The sequence below is a fragment of the Lingula anatina genome, chromosome 9 (genome assembly GCF_051362555.1).
Source record: "Lingula anatina isolate TDL-2025a chromosome 9, LinAna3.0, whole genome shotgun sequence".
In the NCBI taxonomy this organism is placed as follows: Eukaryota; Metazoa; Brachiopoda; class Lingulata; order Lingulida; family Lingulidae; genus Lingula; species Lingula anatina.
Window position 1 is genome coordinate 1,794,843 of NC_141775.1, and position 12,186 is coordinate 1,807,028.

The 12,186-nt window shown below is 36.3% G+C and overlaps 1 protein-coding gene across 6 annotated transcripts in view; it reads left to right on the plus strand.

Annotated features, from left to right (window-relative positions):
* Nucleotides 1-12,186, plus strand: part of LOC106175431 (centrosomal protein of 104 kDa) — a 65,214-nt gene that overhangs the window by 19,585 nt on the left and 33,443 nt on the right. For 4 of the 6 annotated variants that reach the window (XR_015331252.1, XM_013557426.2, XM_013557429.2 and 1 more), the window contains exons 15-21: nucleotides 816-983; nucleotides 1,353-1,414; nucleotides 1,668-1,740; nucleotides 2,210-2,275; nucleotides 2,619-2,740; nucleotides 3,475-3,709; nucleotides 4,138-4,233. Coding sequence is in view for 5 of the 6 variants with exons in the window: in XM_013557426.2 (XP_013412880.2) it covers nucleotides 816-983; nucleotides 1,353-1,414; nucleotides 1,668-1,740; nucleotides 2,210-2,275; nucleotides 2,619-2,740; nucleotides 3,475-3,709; nucleotides 4,138-4,233 (822 nt within the window). In the remaining variant the exon portion in view is untranslated. Of the gene's footprint in view, nucleotides 1-815; nucleotides 984-1,352; nucleotides 1,415-1,667; nucleotides 1,741-2,209; nucleotides 2,276-2,618; nucleotides 2,741-3,474; nucleotides 3,710-4,137; nucleotides 4,234-7,364; nucleotides 7,407-12,186 lie in introns of all 6 variants that reach the window. The other 2 variants (XM_086996401.1, XM_086996402.1) reach the window with 1 other exon arrangement.

Consider the following 12,186-nt stretch of genomic DNA (forward strand, 5'->3'; position numbering starts at 1 on the left):
ATAGTCTGCGATGTAAACATTGACGTCACACCAAATGCCAGTAAACGTCCAATCAGTTAACTTTTGCCAATATGTTCAGTCATTGGCCTCTATTTCTGCTTTGAATCAGTAGTTAAATACTGAAAGGGCCAGAGGCAGGCTTTAGCAAGGATTTTGAAGTAGGAATTCCAAACTTTTTTGTAACTGAAGCAGGCCATCTAAACTCGATATGTTCCAGGAAGTCCAAATTTATTTTCTTACTGAGACAGGCCCTCTAAACTCCATATGTGTTTTCTTACTGACTCGTCTAAACCCAATATGCTCTAATAATGAAAATCTTTAAAAAGTGCCAGTCCAAAATTGAAATACAGAGTCCAGAAGAGAGCTGGACAGTTGACTGGCTAAAGGACAGCAGGCTAAAGGGGTTTAGACAGAAAATGAAGTTAGCCTGGGTATCTTACACCCCATTTCCTTAGATTTTTAGATCGATCTATCCCTGTGGGGAGTCTGACTAGATTACTGTCAGCTTGGTCGGCTTAAGCGTCTGTCCCACCTACTAAAAGCTGTAAGGGGGTAATTAACTATGGTGCCTGCTCAGCTGACTGCAATTTAGCGTGAACCCCCAGGGAGTTAGGTCGATCTAAAACTTAATCTTTAGATCGATCTTAATCTCTGGGAAAGCACCCTTACACACTGTTGGCTTTCAATTTTAATATTTTTATTGTACACTTCACAACCTTTTTATACACTTCACAACCTGTGGTTGACCATATTTTACCCTTATGTGGTAAAGAAATTTCATTTTTATATTTAAGATTTTGGCTATTCTTTTCCAGGCTGCCAAAGCCTATTCCAAAACTTGGAGTTTCCGAGAAGATGCCATAAATTCAGTCCAGAAGGAGCTGCGTGACCTACCTACCAGCTCTCCTAAAGAAGAGACCAGAAACATGCTGCGGGCAGCCATTTTTTTAGTTCAACGAGGGATCAAGGATAAAGTGCAAGCGGTGAGAATGTAACCAATTTGAAGTGGAGTTTATTTCTTCTTTCTGTGATAGATTCATGATGCATGTTCCTGCAGGCATGTCAGGTGCACATGCCTTCAAAAAAATCAGAGTTAAATAAAAAATGTATTTAAAGAATCTTGACAATGTTAGATTAATGTTATGCATGAGGATCATTAATGTAACCTCTTTCTTTCTTTCCTTCTTAATTGAAATAGATATATCAGAAATAGATTTGTCTGAAATTAGGATAAAGATTTCTTTATGGTTTTCGATCTTGAAGTTTATGTCAGTTGTATATATTTATTCTTTATTCTAAAGTTGGACATCTGTCAAAATGATTATTTATTTTTGTTTTTTATCTTTTCTTAGGTATTCAAGGCAGCCCTGAGTCTTCTGCGGTTTATTCTCAAAGATTTTATTTCATTGCACAAGTATGTAATTCCCCTTTTCATTACATTTCATTTCCTTGTTCAATAAACAAAGTTGATCATAAAATTTGGGTAATAAAGAAATCTCTGAGCATCCAGTTGTATGTAGTTTCTTTTATTTGTTTTTTACTCAAAGATTTTCCAATTGATGATTTGACATCATAGTGGTATTTGAGTGAAACTCATTTCTTTTTTATTTGAATAATCACATTTTACTTTTATCAATTAATTAATTAGTTTTTTTTTTACTCTTTAGACTTGGCAAATCAGAAACTTCTTATGCTGTTGAAAAGACGCTTCCAGGCTTAATCCAAAGGAGCGGAGACACAGTGAGTGGGGCCAATGACGTATTTCTACCCAAGATTTTAATTAAAATCCAGTTTAAGTGGAATCTTGTCTTAAGAACTAACTTAGCAATATCAAAAATCACAGAAGTTGGTGTCATTGACTTCCTTTCATAATCCCCAAGGCACAATTGAAATGACTTTGTTTAAAAACTGGTCTTTGGTGTCAGGGCTCAGATAAGGTGATCATGTTATATGATAGCCAGGCTATGAATAAGTTGTCAATCTCTCCAACTGGTACATTACAGAAGAAATCATTATTTTATAAAGTCAACAAAATATTTCAAAATGGATTTTAGGCTAAAGATTAGCATATTGTTATTATTATTGTGTTGTTATTATTGTTCCTTAAAATTTTGGAAATGGGGCCTTGATGGCACATATGAGGTAAAAAAAAAAGGGAAACTCTTTGATTTTTGGAAATTACTACATAACTGATTGTTCAATTTTTCAGGCTGCTAGAATCAGGGATGAAGCCAAAGCATTTGTTTTAGACATAGCACAGTACCCAGATGTCAAGGTGAGATTGTTACTTCATAGTTTATTTATTTATTTATTTATTTTGTATTTATCTCATCACAACTCTGATGTTGGGGGGGGGGGGGGGGGGGGGGCGGGGGGAGGGGGGTAAAGAGAGCCTTGGTTGTAGTAATGTGGGTATTTTTGGATGATAATTATTGTATGCTCCCTAGGGAGGTGACGTCATTTCACAGCTGAACAGGTCCATAAAAAATTGTCATCAGTGAGAATTGTCGAGTTCAGGGGAGTTGTCAAAGGTCATTTTGAAGTAAAAATGTCTGTGCAAGACCAACAGAATGGGAAAAATCTGTTCTTCAGTTTCGTTTTGATGTGTTTGTTCACAGGCTACCCACCTTGTACCCAGTGAGTGTACAAAGCCATTCAAGCCCTCAGCGGCGCCACGCCTCTCACTTAGCAAGACAGAGATAGTAGAGCAGCTTTACCGAGACTTAGGATTGGAAAACAAGTAATTTTCTAAATTTTACTAAAAAAAAAGGAAAAATTAAGTAACAAATGAGATAATTTTCCTCTCTCTCTCTCTCTCTCTCTCTCTCTCTCTCTCTCTCTCTCTCTCTCTCTCTCTCTCTCTCTCTCTCTCTCTCTCTCTCTCTCTCTCTCTCTCTCTCTCTCTCTCTCTCTCTCTCTCTCTCTCTCTCTCTCTCTCTCTCTCTCTCTCTCTCTCTCTCTCTCTCTCTCTCTCTCTCACACATATATAGTCCAACTGGGTTGAGTATTTTAATTGACAATGTACAGTGTGAACAGTTCAGAGTTTCAAACAGCTGTTCATATGTCACCTAGTACTATTATTTATTATATCTTCATATTTTATGGTAAGGCAGATAAATTGCCATAACATCTAGTCAGCCATTGTAGTCAGTGGGAAGTGTCTACAATACTTCCACATAAAAGGTCTTTGATATATCCTGGTGCAAGTACACTTGTCATTGAGCAGAAATTTGCCAAAGAAAGGTTTCCTTTGCTTTTCCTAGGAAATCCTAACACTCACTCAGTTTTCATTAATTGTGCCACTTGTCTTTTTTCAAAGAAACCTCTCAGCAGGAGGGTTTGGATTAACAATTAAATGTGACCATATTTCGTGGTTTAATTTGTCACGTGAATGTAAATTGATGACACTTTTTAAAGTTATGATTATTATTCATATATTATTTATTTATTTATTTATTTATTTATTTATAATAGTGGCCTGACAGTTGACAACTTGATGAAGTTTTGCGTGGCAGCTCTGCAGCACAATAATGGGGAGATACGCCATGTGGCCGAACGCATCATCATTGACTTGTACAAGACAGTTGGTGCTCCCGTCAAAGATTTCCTTCCCCCGGATGATGATAAAACTAGGAAAAACACTCTCTACAGACAAATATTTGAGGCCTTTGATAAGATTGATGGGAAGCCTTCGAAAGAGGAACTGAAGGTGTGTTATTGTATTTTAATCTCTCTCTCTCTCTCTCTCTCTCTCTCTCTCTCTCTCTCTCTCTCTCTCTCTCTCTCTCTCTCTCTCTCTCTCTCTCTCTCTCTCTCTCTCTCTCTCTCTCTCTCTCACACACACACATTGTTGGTAGGTTGACTATGATGGGCATGTGGTACAGCCAAATTCTTTAGTTTTCAATAAAAACTAACTCACATTAAGAGCCAATTAAAACATTTTCTTTACTTTGCTGCCTTGAAGCCAGTTTATTGTGTAATAATGATAATAATGAGTTGTCAATCAGGCATTGAATTTTTACATGTTGAATACATAAATGCCTAGGTTATGCAGGTAAAATACATAAATGTGTAATATGCATAGTTGCGGATCGTTATTGTTATTATTATTGTTGTTTATTTAAATTTTTGTCACAGAGGCAGAAAGCAGAGGAAGAAAAGAAGAAAGCAGCAGAAATAGAAGCTCTCCAGGCACAGTTGGCAGCTTTAAAAGATCTTTCGAAAAGCAGTGGGGTGAGTTCCTTCCCCAGACTTTCTTCTGCTTGGTCAGCTGACTTCTTGCAAACTTAAATCCCTTTTTGTATCACAACAATAATTTCCCTTGCAATATTGTTGATGTAGATAATCCCTTAAAAGCGACCCACTTTATTAAGTTCAATTTGAAGGCAGCTACGTGGACGCATATGTCCACTCTTTGTGCTCAAACTGAAGTAAAAAATCTTTCAAAAGCCGTGCGCACACAATAGAAAATCCCCCCCCCCCAATCTGTCAGCTGCTCAAGGAGGTGTGTTAGTCTCTTACTCTGATTGCATTCAGCGAGAGTCCTCACGGAGTGAGTGAGCACTAGCTAGATCGACTTAACTCTTTCTGAATGGCCCCTTATTCATACTGTAATCAGTCAACAAAAATTCATTAAATGACATCCTTCTTGTCAGCCTGTGATCTTTATACCATGTTATATTATTATCATTGCACACCTACTTTTTAATAAAAATAAATAGGGAGAATTTTACATACTTTACAGCAGACACTGATGTCAGTGTTATGAATTAGTTAATGCATTTATTTATAGGATAATTGATTAAGTAATTAACATTACCAACAGTAGAAATTCTACCTAGTATGAAATATGAAAGTTCATCACTCGGTCTGCAAATGCGCAATTAAGTTTTGAGTTACTGTGTGCAGGTTTGAAGGATTATACCAACGGAGCGTAGTCTCAAGGTTAAGCTGCACACTGTTGGACTGGGTTCCAGTACCTACATCGATCTAACAGGATCGATCTATCTCCGAGGGGTTTCTCGCTAAATTCCTTTCAGCTGAAGCTGCTAAACAATTTATTACCCCCTAGCAGCTACAGTAGGCATGACAGACATGTAAGTTGATTGCAATTTAGTGAGAATCCCCTTGATAGGGTCTGGGAATGGTCTCTTAGTTAAGGATACAGTGAAGCTCACAGCTGGCTAGTGGCCCTTCCTTGCCCCCTTCTTCCCCACACCCCACACCCCACACCCCCTCAAAAAGTTTATCATGTAAAAAAGGTGCAAAATCCAAGCAATTATTCCACCCCTTTGACCTTTGTATTATTTTTTTAAAAGACTTCCTGTTTTATTTTTTCCTTGCTTCACTCAGTGATTTTTGGATTCTTGTTTTTTCCTCCCCCTCACAAAATACTGGTTGTCCCAAGAAATTTGCAGATAATTATTTACTTTTTTAACAACATTGATTAACCTCAACGCACACGCACATGCACACACACACACACACAATTATTATAATATTAATGATTAATTAAAATAAAGAAAGAAAAAGTTATGAAAGACAGAGGTAAGGTGTTTGAGATGTACAAACTCTGTTCAAAATGAACATGAAATTATCACAAGTATTCTCGTTGGTGTCAACAGTTTAATTCTGAATTCTTACAAAAATGTATTGAACCTTATTTTTGATTCTCAGAAGAACTGGCTAACGTCAAAGTTTTGATTCGGATTAACACTGTCTGATTCCAAAGATTATAATTGTAATCAACACTTGGGCTATAAAAGTTTTAAAACCTTTTATAATGACTATCATTTGGTTTTGTCATCATGGTAACAGACTAGAGGCATTTTCACATCAAGCGTCATATCTTAGCGATGCAGCCATACCAGTATGTTTTGAGAGGTTGTATCATGTATTTATGCTACTGGATACCTTTCTCCCTTTAAATTTAAGTTTTGCCAGTTCACTTCATGCTTTTTAGTTCATGTATTATTCCCTTTTTTAACGACATTGATTAACCTTAACACACGCATGCACACACACACACACACACACACACATTAATTAAAATAAGAAATACATAAGTAATGAAAGACACAAGTAAGATATTTGAGGTGTACGAACTCTGTTCAAAAAATGAACATGAAATTATCACAAGTATTTTCATTGATGTCAACAGTTTAATTCTGAAATCTTACAAAAATGTATTGAACCTTATTTTTGGTTCTCAGAAGAACTGGCTAACGTCAAAGTTTTGATCCGGATTATCACTGTCTGATTCCAAAGATTATAATTGTAATCAACACTTGGGCAATAATAGTTTTTATGCCTTCTGTAATGACTATCATTTGGGTTTTGTCATCATGGTAACCAACTGGAGGTTTTCACATCAAGCGTCATGTATTTATGCTACAGGATACCTTTCTCCCTTTAAATTTAAGTTTTGCCAGTTCACTTCATGCTTTTTAGTTCATGTATTGGCCTTCTTAAAGGGATAATAACTCTTCATATGAGATCTATATTTCACAATAAAAACATGGTGAATAACTCATTGAAATATAATATATTCTGTTTTACCACAAAAACAGTAGCTATAGCTTTTATTCTGATATCTGAGCTTGTCTTTAGACCACGTGACCTCCACTGATGGCTATACTCTGTTAAAATCTCTTAAGAGATTTTAACAAAAAAACAAACTTTTTAGAAAAAAAAACCAGGGACTAACTTTGAATGTAAAAATGGATTCATTAACCATTGGTAAGTATGGGAAAATTGTTGTTTACTCAAGGAAAATTCATTTTTTGGCCAAAACGAAGAGTTATTATCCCTTTTAAACTGTTGGGGTGGGGGTGGGGGTGGGGGTGGGGGTGGGGTCCAATCAGCTGACTGTCTTGGTTCAAAGCCAGGCTAATAAGTTGTCAGTCATTCCCTTCAAAATGTACAGGTACAGCTGCACTGCCAAAATGTAAAAGATGTCAAAACCTGTCAGTTTTCGTGATTAATTCACACTGTTTTCAGCTTCACTTCTGCCCTTCATCAGCATGGTGCCTTGAGAACTTTATTTAGTGGAAAGAAAAATATAATGTCAAATCCTTTAAAAACCTGTAACATTCTTGTTATTGAAATAGGTGAAGACACTCTTGGGAAGCTTTGGAAAGTACTGTAAGCCTTTCTTGAGGCTAGACAATAGGTATTGTTGTGAAAATAGATTCTAGCATGCTTAACAGTTTTGATTTAAAGTTGCAAAGCTTTGCGTATAGGTAATTTCAGTGTAGTGCTACATGTGAGAACACAAGGTGTACGGTTTGTATAGTTACACAGGTTTTGTCATAATGATGCACCCACCATAATTTTTTTGCGCAAACTTTGACTTTTCTTGGCAGGACCTTCCTCCAAAAACGCCATCTATAATTGTGCAAGATGAGGTAGGCTCTCTGAATATGACCCAGTGTTGTTTTGACCTTTGATTCCTTGATTTCCATGCTGCCCTCTATATTAATTTGCCGTTGGTTTTAATTAGATGTTTTTATGTGCATTATTTATTAGTAGGATACTTGGTTAGCTCGTCGATCAGGCAAACAGTATATTTTCTAAACACATCTTGCCATTATATTATTTGCAGTTTTGATAATAAGATGACTAACTAAGAAAAAGGGTATCTTATAATTTATCTTCTCTAATGGAAATTTCCTATAGGATCCTATAGGATGTGTAAGAGGCCAATTAGAATGTGAAGAGCCGAGTGCTAGCTGGTCCACTGCCTAAATATGGCAGATCTACATGAAAGGAAGACCGCTTAATCCTGTAATGGTCTCTCCACCTCTTTCATGCCCCTCCACGCGTCGTCCCTACAGTGGCACAGTAATTAAATCTTGGCTCAATTCGAACGGTCGAGGGACGACCCATGGTGAGGCATTTGAGAGGCTAAGAGACCATTACAGGATTAAGCAGTCTTCCTTTCATGTAGGTCCACCATATTTAGGCCGTGGACCAGCTAGCACTCTGCTCTTTACATTCTGAATGGCCCCCCTTAAAGGAAGTTGGTCCAAAATCCTGTAGGACATTAGTCCTAGGTAGGAATCTTAAACTGAAAGGACATTGGACACAGTCCATTGTAGTCCTACAGAATTCCTATAGAGTCCTGTAGAATCCTTTAGAACTCCTATAGGAAATTTTTGTCTAAGGGCTTGTTATTTATTGCTGGCACTTTGGTTTTGTCTGTATATTTCAGTTGATTTCTGTTGGAATTTCTCTTTTGTTGTTTTCTGTATAAATGCTAATTAGGTTGTAGATATATATGCAGTGTTTTATGTGAAAATAAATTCATTACCTTTGTTTTTGTATCATGATCACAACAAATTGTTACAGATGCATATCTAAATATTTTTATTTGTGTCATTTTAATGTCATTATGTGCCGTAGCTTTGCAGCTAGTTTCTAATTCATACAATTTACAGTCCCAATAATCACATGCCATATGTGTCTAAACGTGCATCTGTACCAAAAAATCAGTTCAGTATGACTTGGTTCCCATACCTAGATCGATCTAAAAGGATCGATCTATCTCCCAGGGGGTTCTTGCTAAATTGCTTTATGGGAATGGTGTGATTCGGTATTACTTGACAAGGCAGATGTCATAGCAACTCGATAGAGAGTGCAGCCTTCCAGAGATTAATCAACACCAAGTTTGTGTTTTAATCAGGACTTCATAGTAGTGGCAAACTTCTCTATGCTTTGTAATTTTAAAATCGTGTACCGACTTTTGAAACGTGAACTGTTAACATGTGTTATATATGCTTGGTGTAAGTGTTATGTATTATTTTCTTCGAATTCCCACTTGCTAATGCTCTCTACTGTCCATATGAACATATGCAACCCACCCAAATAGCTACATATATGCATGTACTGCATGTGCATACAGTTGAGCATTTACACGTATTAAAGATATATGGACATGCAGTGGTACATGCATGTCGTAGCAGGCATGCACCTGTGCATGCATGGACGTGCACACGTTTAATACTTTATTCACACCAGTCCTGCTTCACTCTCTGAGTGTCATAGCTCTTTTTTTCTCTGTTCCTCAAGGATCGAGTAAGTCTCATGCTACACCCTGTCTGGGTGATAAGTGAGGTAGGCAAAGCATGCCCGTGTGCTCGTGCGTGCATTTTTGTGTGTGCGCATGTGCTGATTGACATGAAGTGCAGGTGTCTATTAGTTCCTTTATTTTTATTTTGACCAGTCAGATAGCATCCTGAACTGTACCGAGAACAGATTAACAAAGTATTTTGTAAGCATTTATTTTGAACATTAAAATATCTTCTTTATTCATAGCTCCTATAATATAATATTATGTTATATCTGAAATGGTATGGAAGCTGCTTTTTGATTTATTCGGTTTGGGGGGGGAAATAGTTGAGTTTCTTTTGAATTTTTTTTTCTACAATCTTGAATGCCTGTTGTCCTGGGCCTCCTGTCTTAAACTGTCATTTGCATAACTTTCATACAATCAGTTGTACAACTTTTATACAATCAGTTTTATAATTTTCATACAATCAGTTTTATAACTTTCATACAATCAATTGTATAACTTTCATACAATCAATTGTATAACTTTCATAGGATCAGTTAATTAACTTTCATGCAATCAGTTTTATCATTTTCATACTAGTCTCTCAGTTTTATAATTTTCATACAGTTTTACAACTTTCATGCCACTGTCTACATGTATGTATGTATAACTGATCATGGCCACATGGGCTTGTATGAAACCAATTAATATTTAGTATTTGGTGCTGCCTTCCTATAGGTTTGTGTGTAACTATGAACTTAATCATGGAAGAATTGTTATTACTATGGCCTATGAGGCAAAAGGAAAAGAGGGAAACTGAAGTAATTTGTAAAACTGTGGTGTTTTTTTTAATGGAAGTATTAATTTTTAATTAGCTTATGTTGATTATGGAAGTGTGTGATTTAATGTGGGAAGTTCTGAATGCTTTAATGTATTGAAATTTGCCCCCAGGAAAAGTGGGTAATGGCCACCAAATAATGGTGTTCAGGAGAAAAATTATTAATATTTGGAAATTCATTAACAATATTTTTTGTGAATTAATAAGATTCTGTGTGTATTATCATTATATGTATTACTTATAAGAGTTTCAGTTTCAGTAGGTCTTTGTTTGGTTAAGGATGCTGCTTGTAAGGCTTATGCTTAATTGTTTTTTTGTTTTTGTTTTTATTCGTTAGCTGCAGTTTTTCGTTAAAAATTCATTCCAAAAATTTGTCTTTCCCAGGATGCCATGTCACTGTTTAGTCAGGTAGGTTAATGAATTGTGCCAAGTAAATGAGTGACATTATTTCTTTCATCACAGGTACTGTACTTTATTATTTTCATCTCTTGAAGTCAAAATCAGGTTTGAAGTGGTGTATGAGTATTTATTTTTACCGCGAAGTCTGTTTTTTTTTTTTTTTTTTTTTTCAGTTTAGATACCATTTTTAGTTGGTTTGAGGATTTTCACAAAGTTTTCTTGATTAGCACAGATTTTGCATAAGATCGAAGTTCTCTCTGTGTTGTTTTAGCAACCTGAATATTAGCATTAGTACTAGCCAGTCATTTAGAACTGAAGTGATTTAACTTAAAATGGAATAAAACGTCAAAGTGCAGGGACAATAGGAGGAAATTACTTTTTTCCTAAGGAAAATTCATGTTGATGGGTAAATCCTGCGGTACCTTTAAGAGCAAAGCATAAAAACTTGTGGAAATTAATAAAGAAAAGTTGAAAGTAGAGCTGTTAATAGACGTGATGTCATGAACTGTAAATTAAGAAGATAATTATAAGTTGCCGCGACCAATAATTAACTGTTGGAAAAATAATTTCTATGCAGTAATGAGCTTCAGCTTCTTGGAGCCATTTCTGTTCAACAATATGAAACAAGATAAGTTAATTTTTTTAATAGATATTTATTTACTCACAACATGAACTGTATAAGTTAATTCTTTAACAAGTTAATTCTTTAAATTCTGAATGTACTGCTGCCACTCTGTTCAATATAGAATATTAAATGAAAAGCAATCTTTGTGAGCAGTTAATGATACAAGTATCTTTTTCTTCAACATTAACAAGTAGTTAAGGTAGAGGTGTAAGATGAACAGGCTATGTGTTTAGTAACAATTATAAAGCTGAGATTAATCCAAACAAATCTTCAATTTAGTTTCTGTTTTCATTAACACCAAGTACAACCGTCCTTATTCAAAAGATGGGTTTTATCAGCAGTGTCATACATTCAGATCTTTTGTAGTTTCTTGTGCACCGATGGTCAAAAAATGTTCCAAGCATCATGCCTCATAGGCAGAAAATATAGAAAACATTCAAGTCCTGTAGGAAGCTTTTCCTTTTTTTACCAGTGGCATACATTGCTGGTAATAAGACTGGTCATTAACGCCACATTTGAAAAAAAAATTGTCACCTAAAACAGCTGAGGACTGGGCTCACCAAGCGCTTGAATGCAGAGGTCCGCTTCTTTTTCACGTAAGGCATGGCCTTCTTGAATGTGTTGTCTGCAGATTTGATGTGTTCAGGTGCTTTTGAGACATGATTCTCAATGGAGTCAACTAGGTCACCTTGATGGAGAAGGTGCATTTTCACTTGTACGAAGAGGTTCCTTAGGATAACAAGTTTGCCCTCCAAGTCAAGTATTTCTTGATGTCTCTCAATTAGATCTGCACAAATTTGAGAAGTACCTTGTATGTCAATCTCTTGAATGAAAAAATTGTCTGATATTGTGGACGACTGGGGAGAAGGAAAGGATGAATCTGTTGCACTTTTACCTTGAATGCTCAGGTGGCGCTCCAGACGAAGTTTGCAGTTGTTTTCATGATTATCTTGAGCTGTTTCAAGCTTTGACATACACTCGTAGAAACGTTGGTGAAGAGAATGGCTGTGTGCATCAAACAGCCTCTTTTCCACACTGGTCTCTGCCGCAGAACCAAGTTTCTGGACCATGTTGGCGCCAGACTCCCTCAGGTCAGTCATCTTTTGGCCAATCGAACTGGCGATGTTATAAACTTCTTCTCCTGCCAGGTTAAGTTTGCTTTGGAGTTGACTCACACCAAAAGTGGACACTTGAATCTCTTCATGCAGTTTGGTCACCTTGGTCGCCAGTCGCTCCAGCTTGTGGATATCTCGATGGATTTCTGCACTTTGT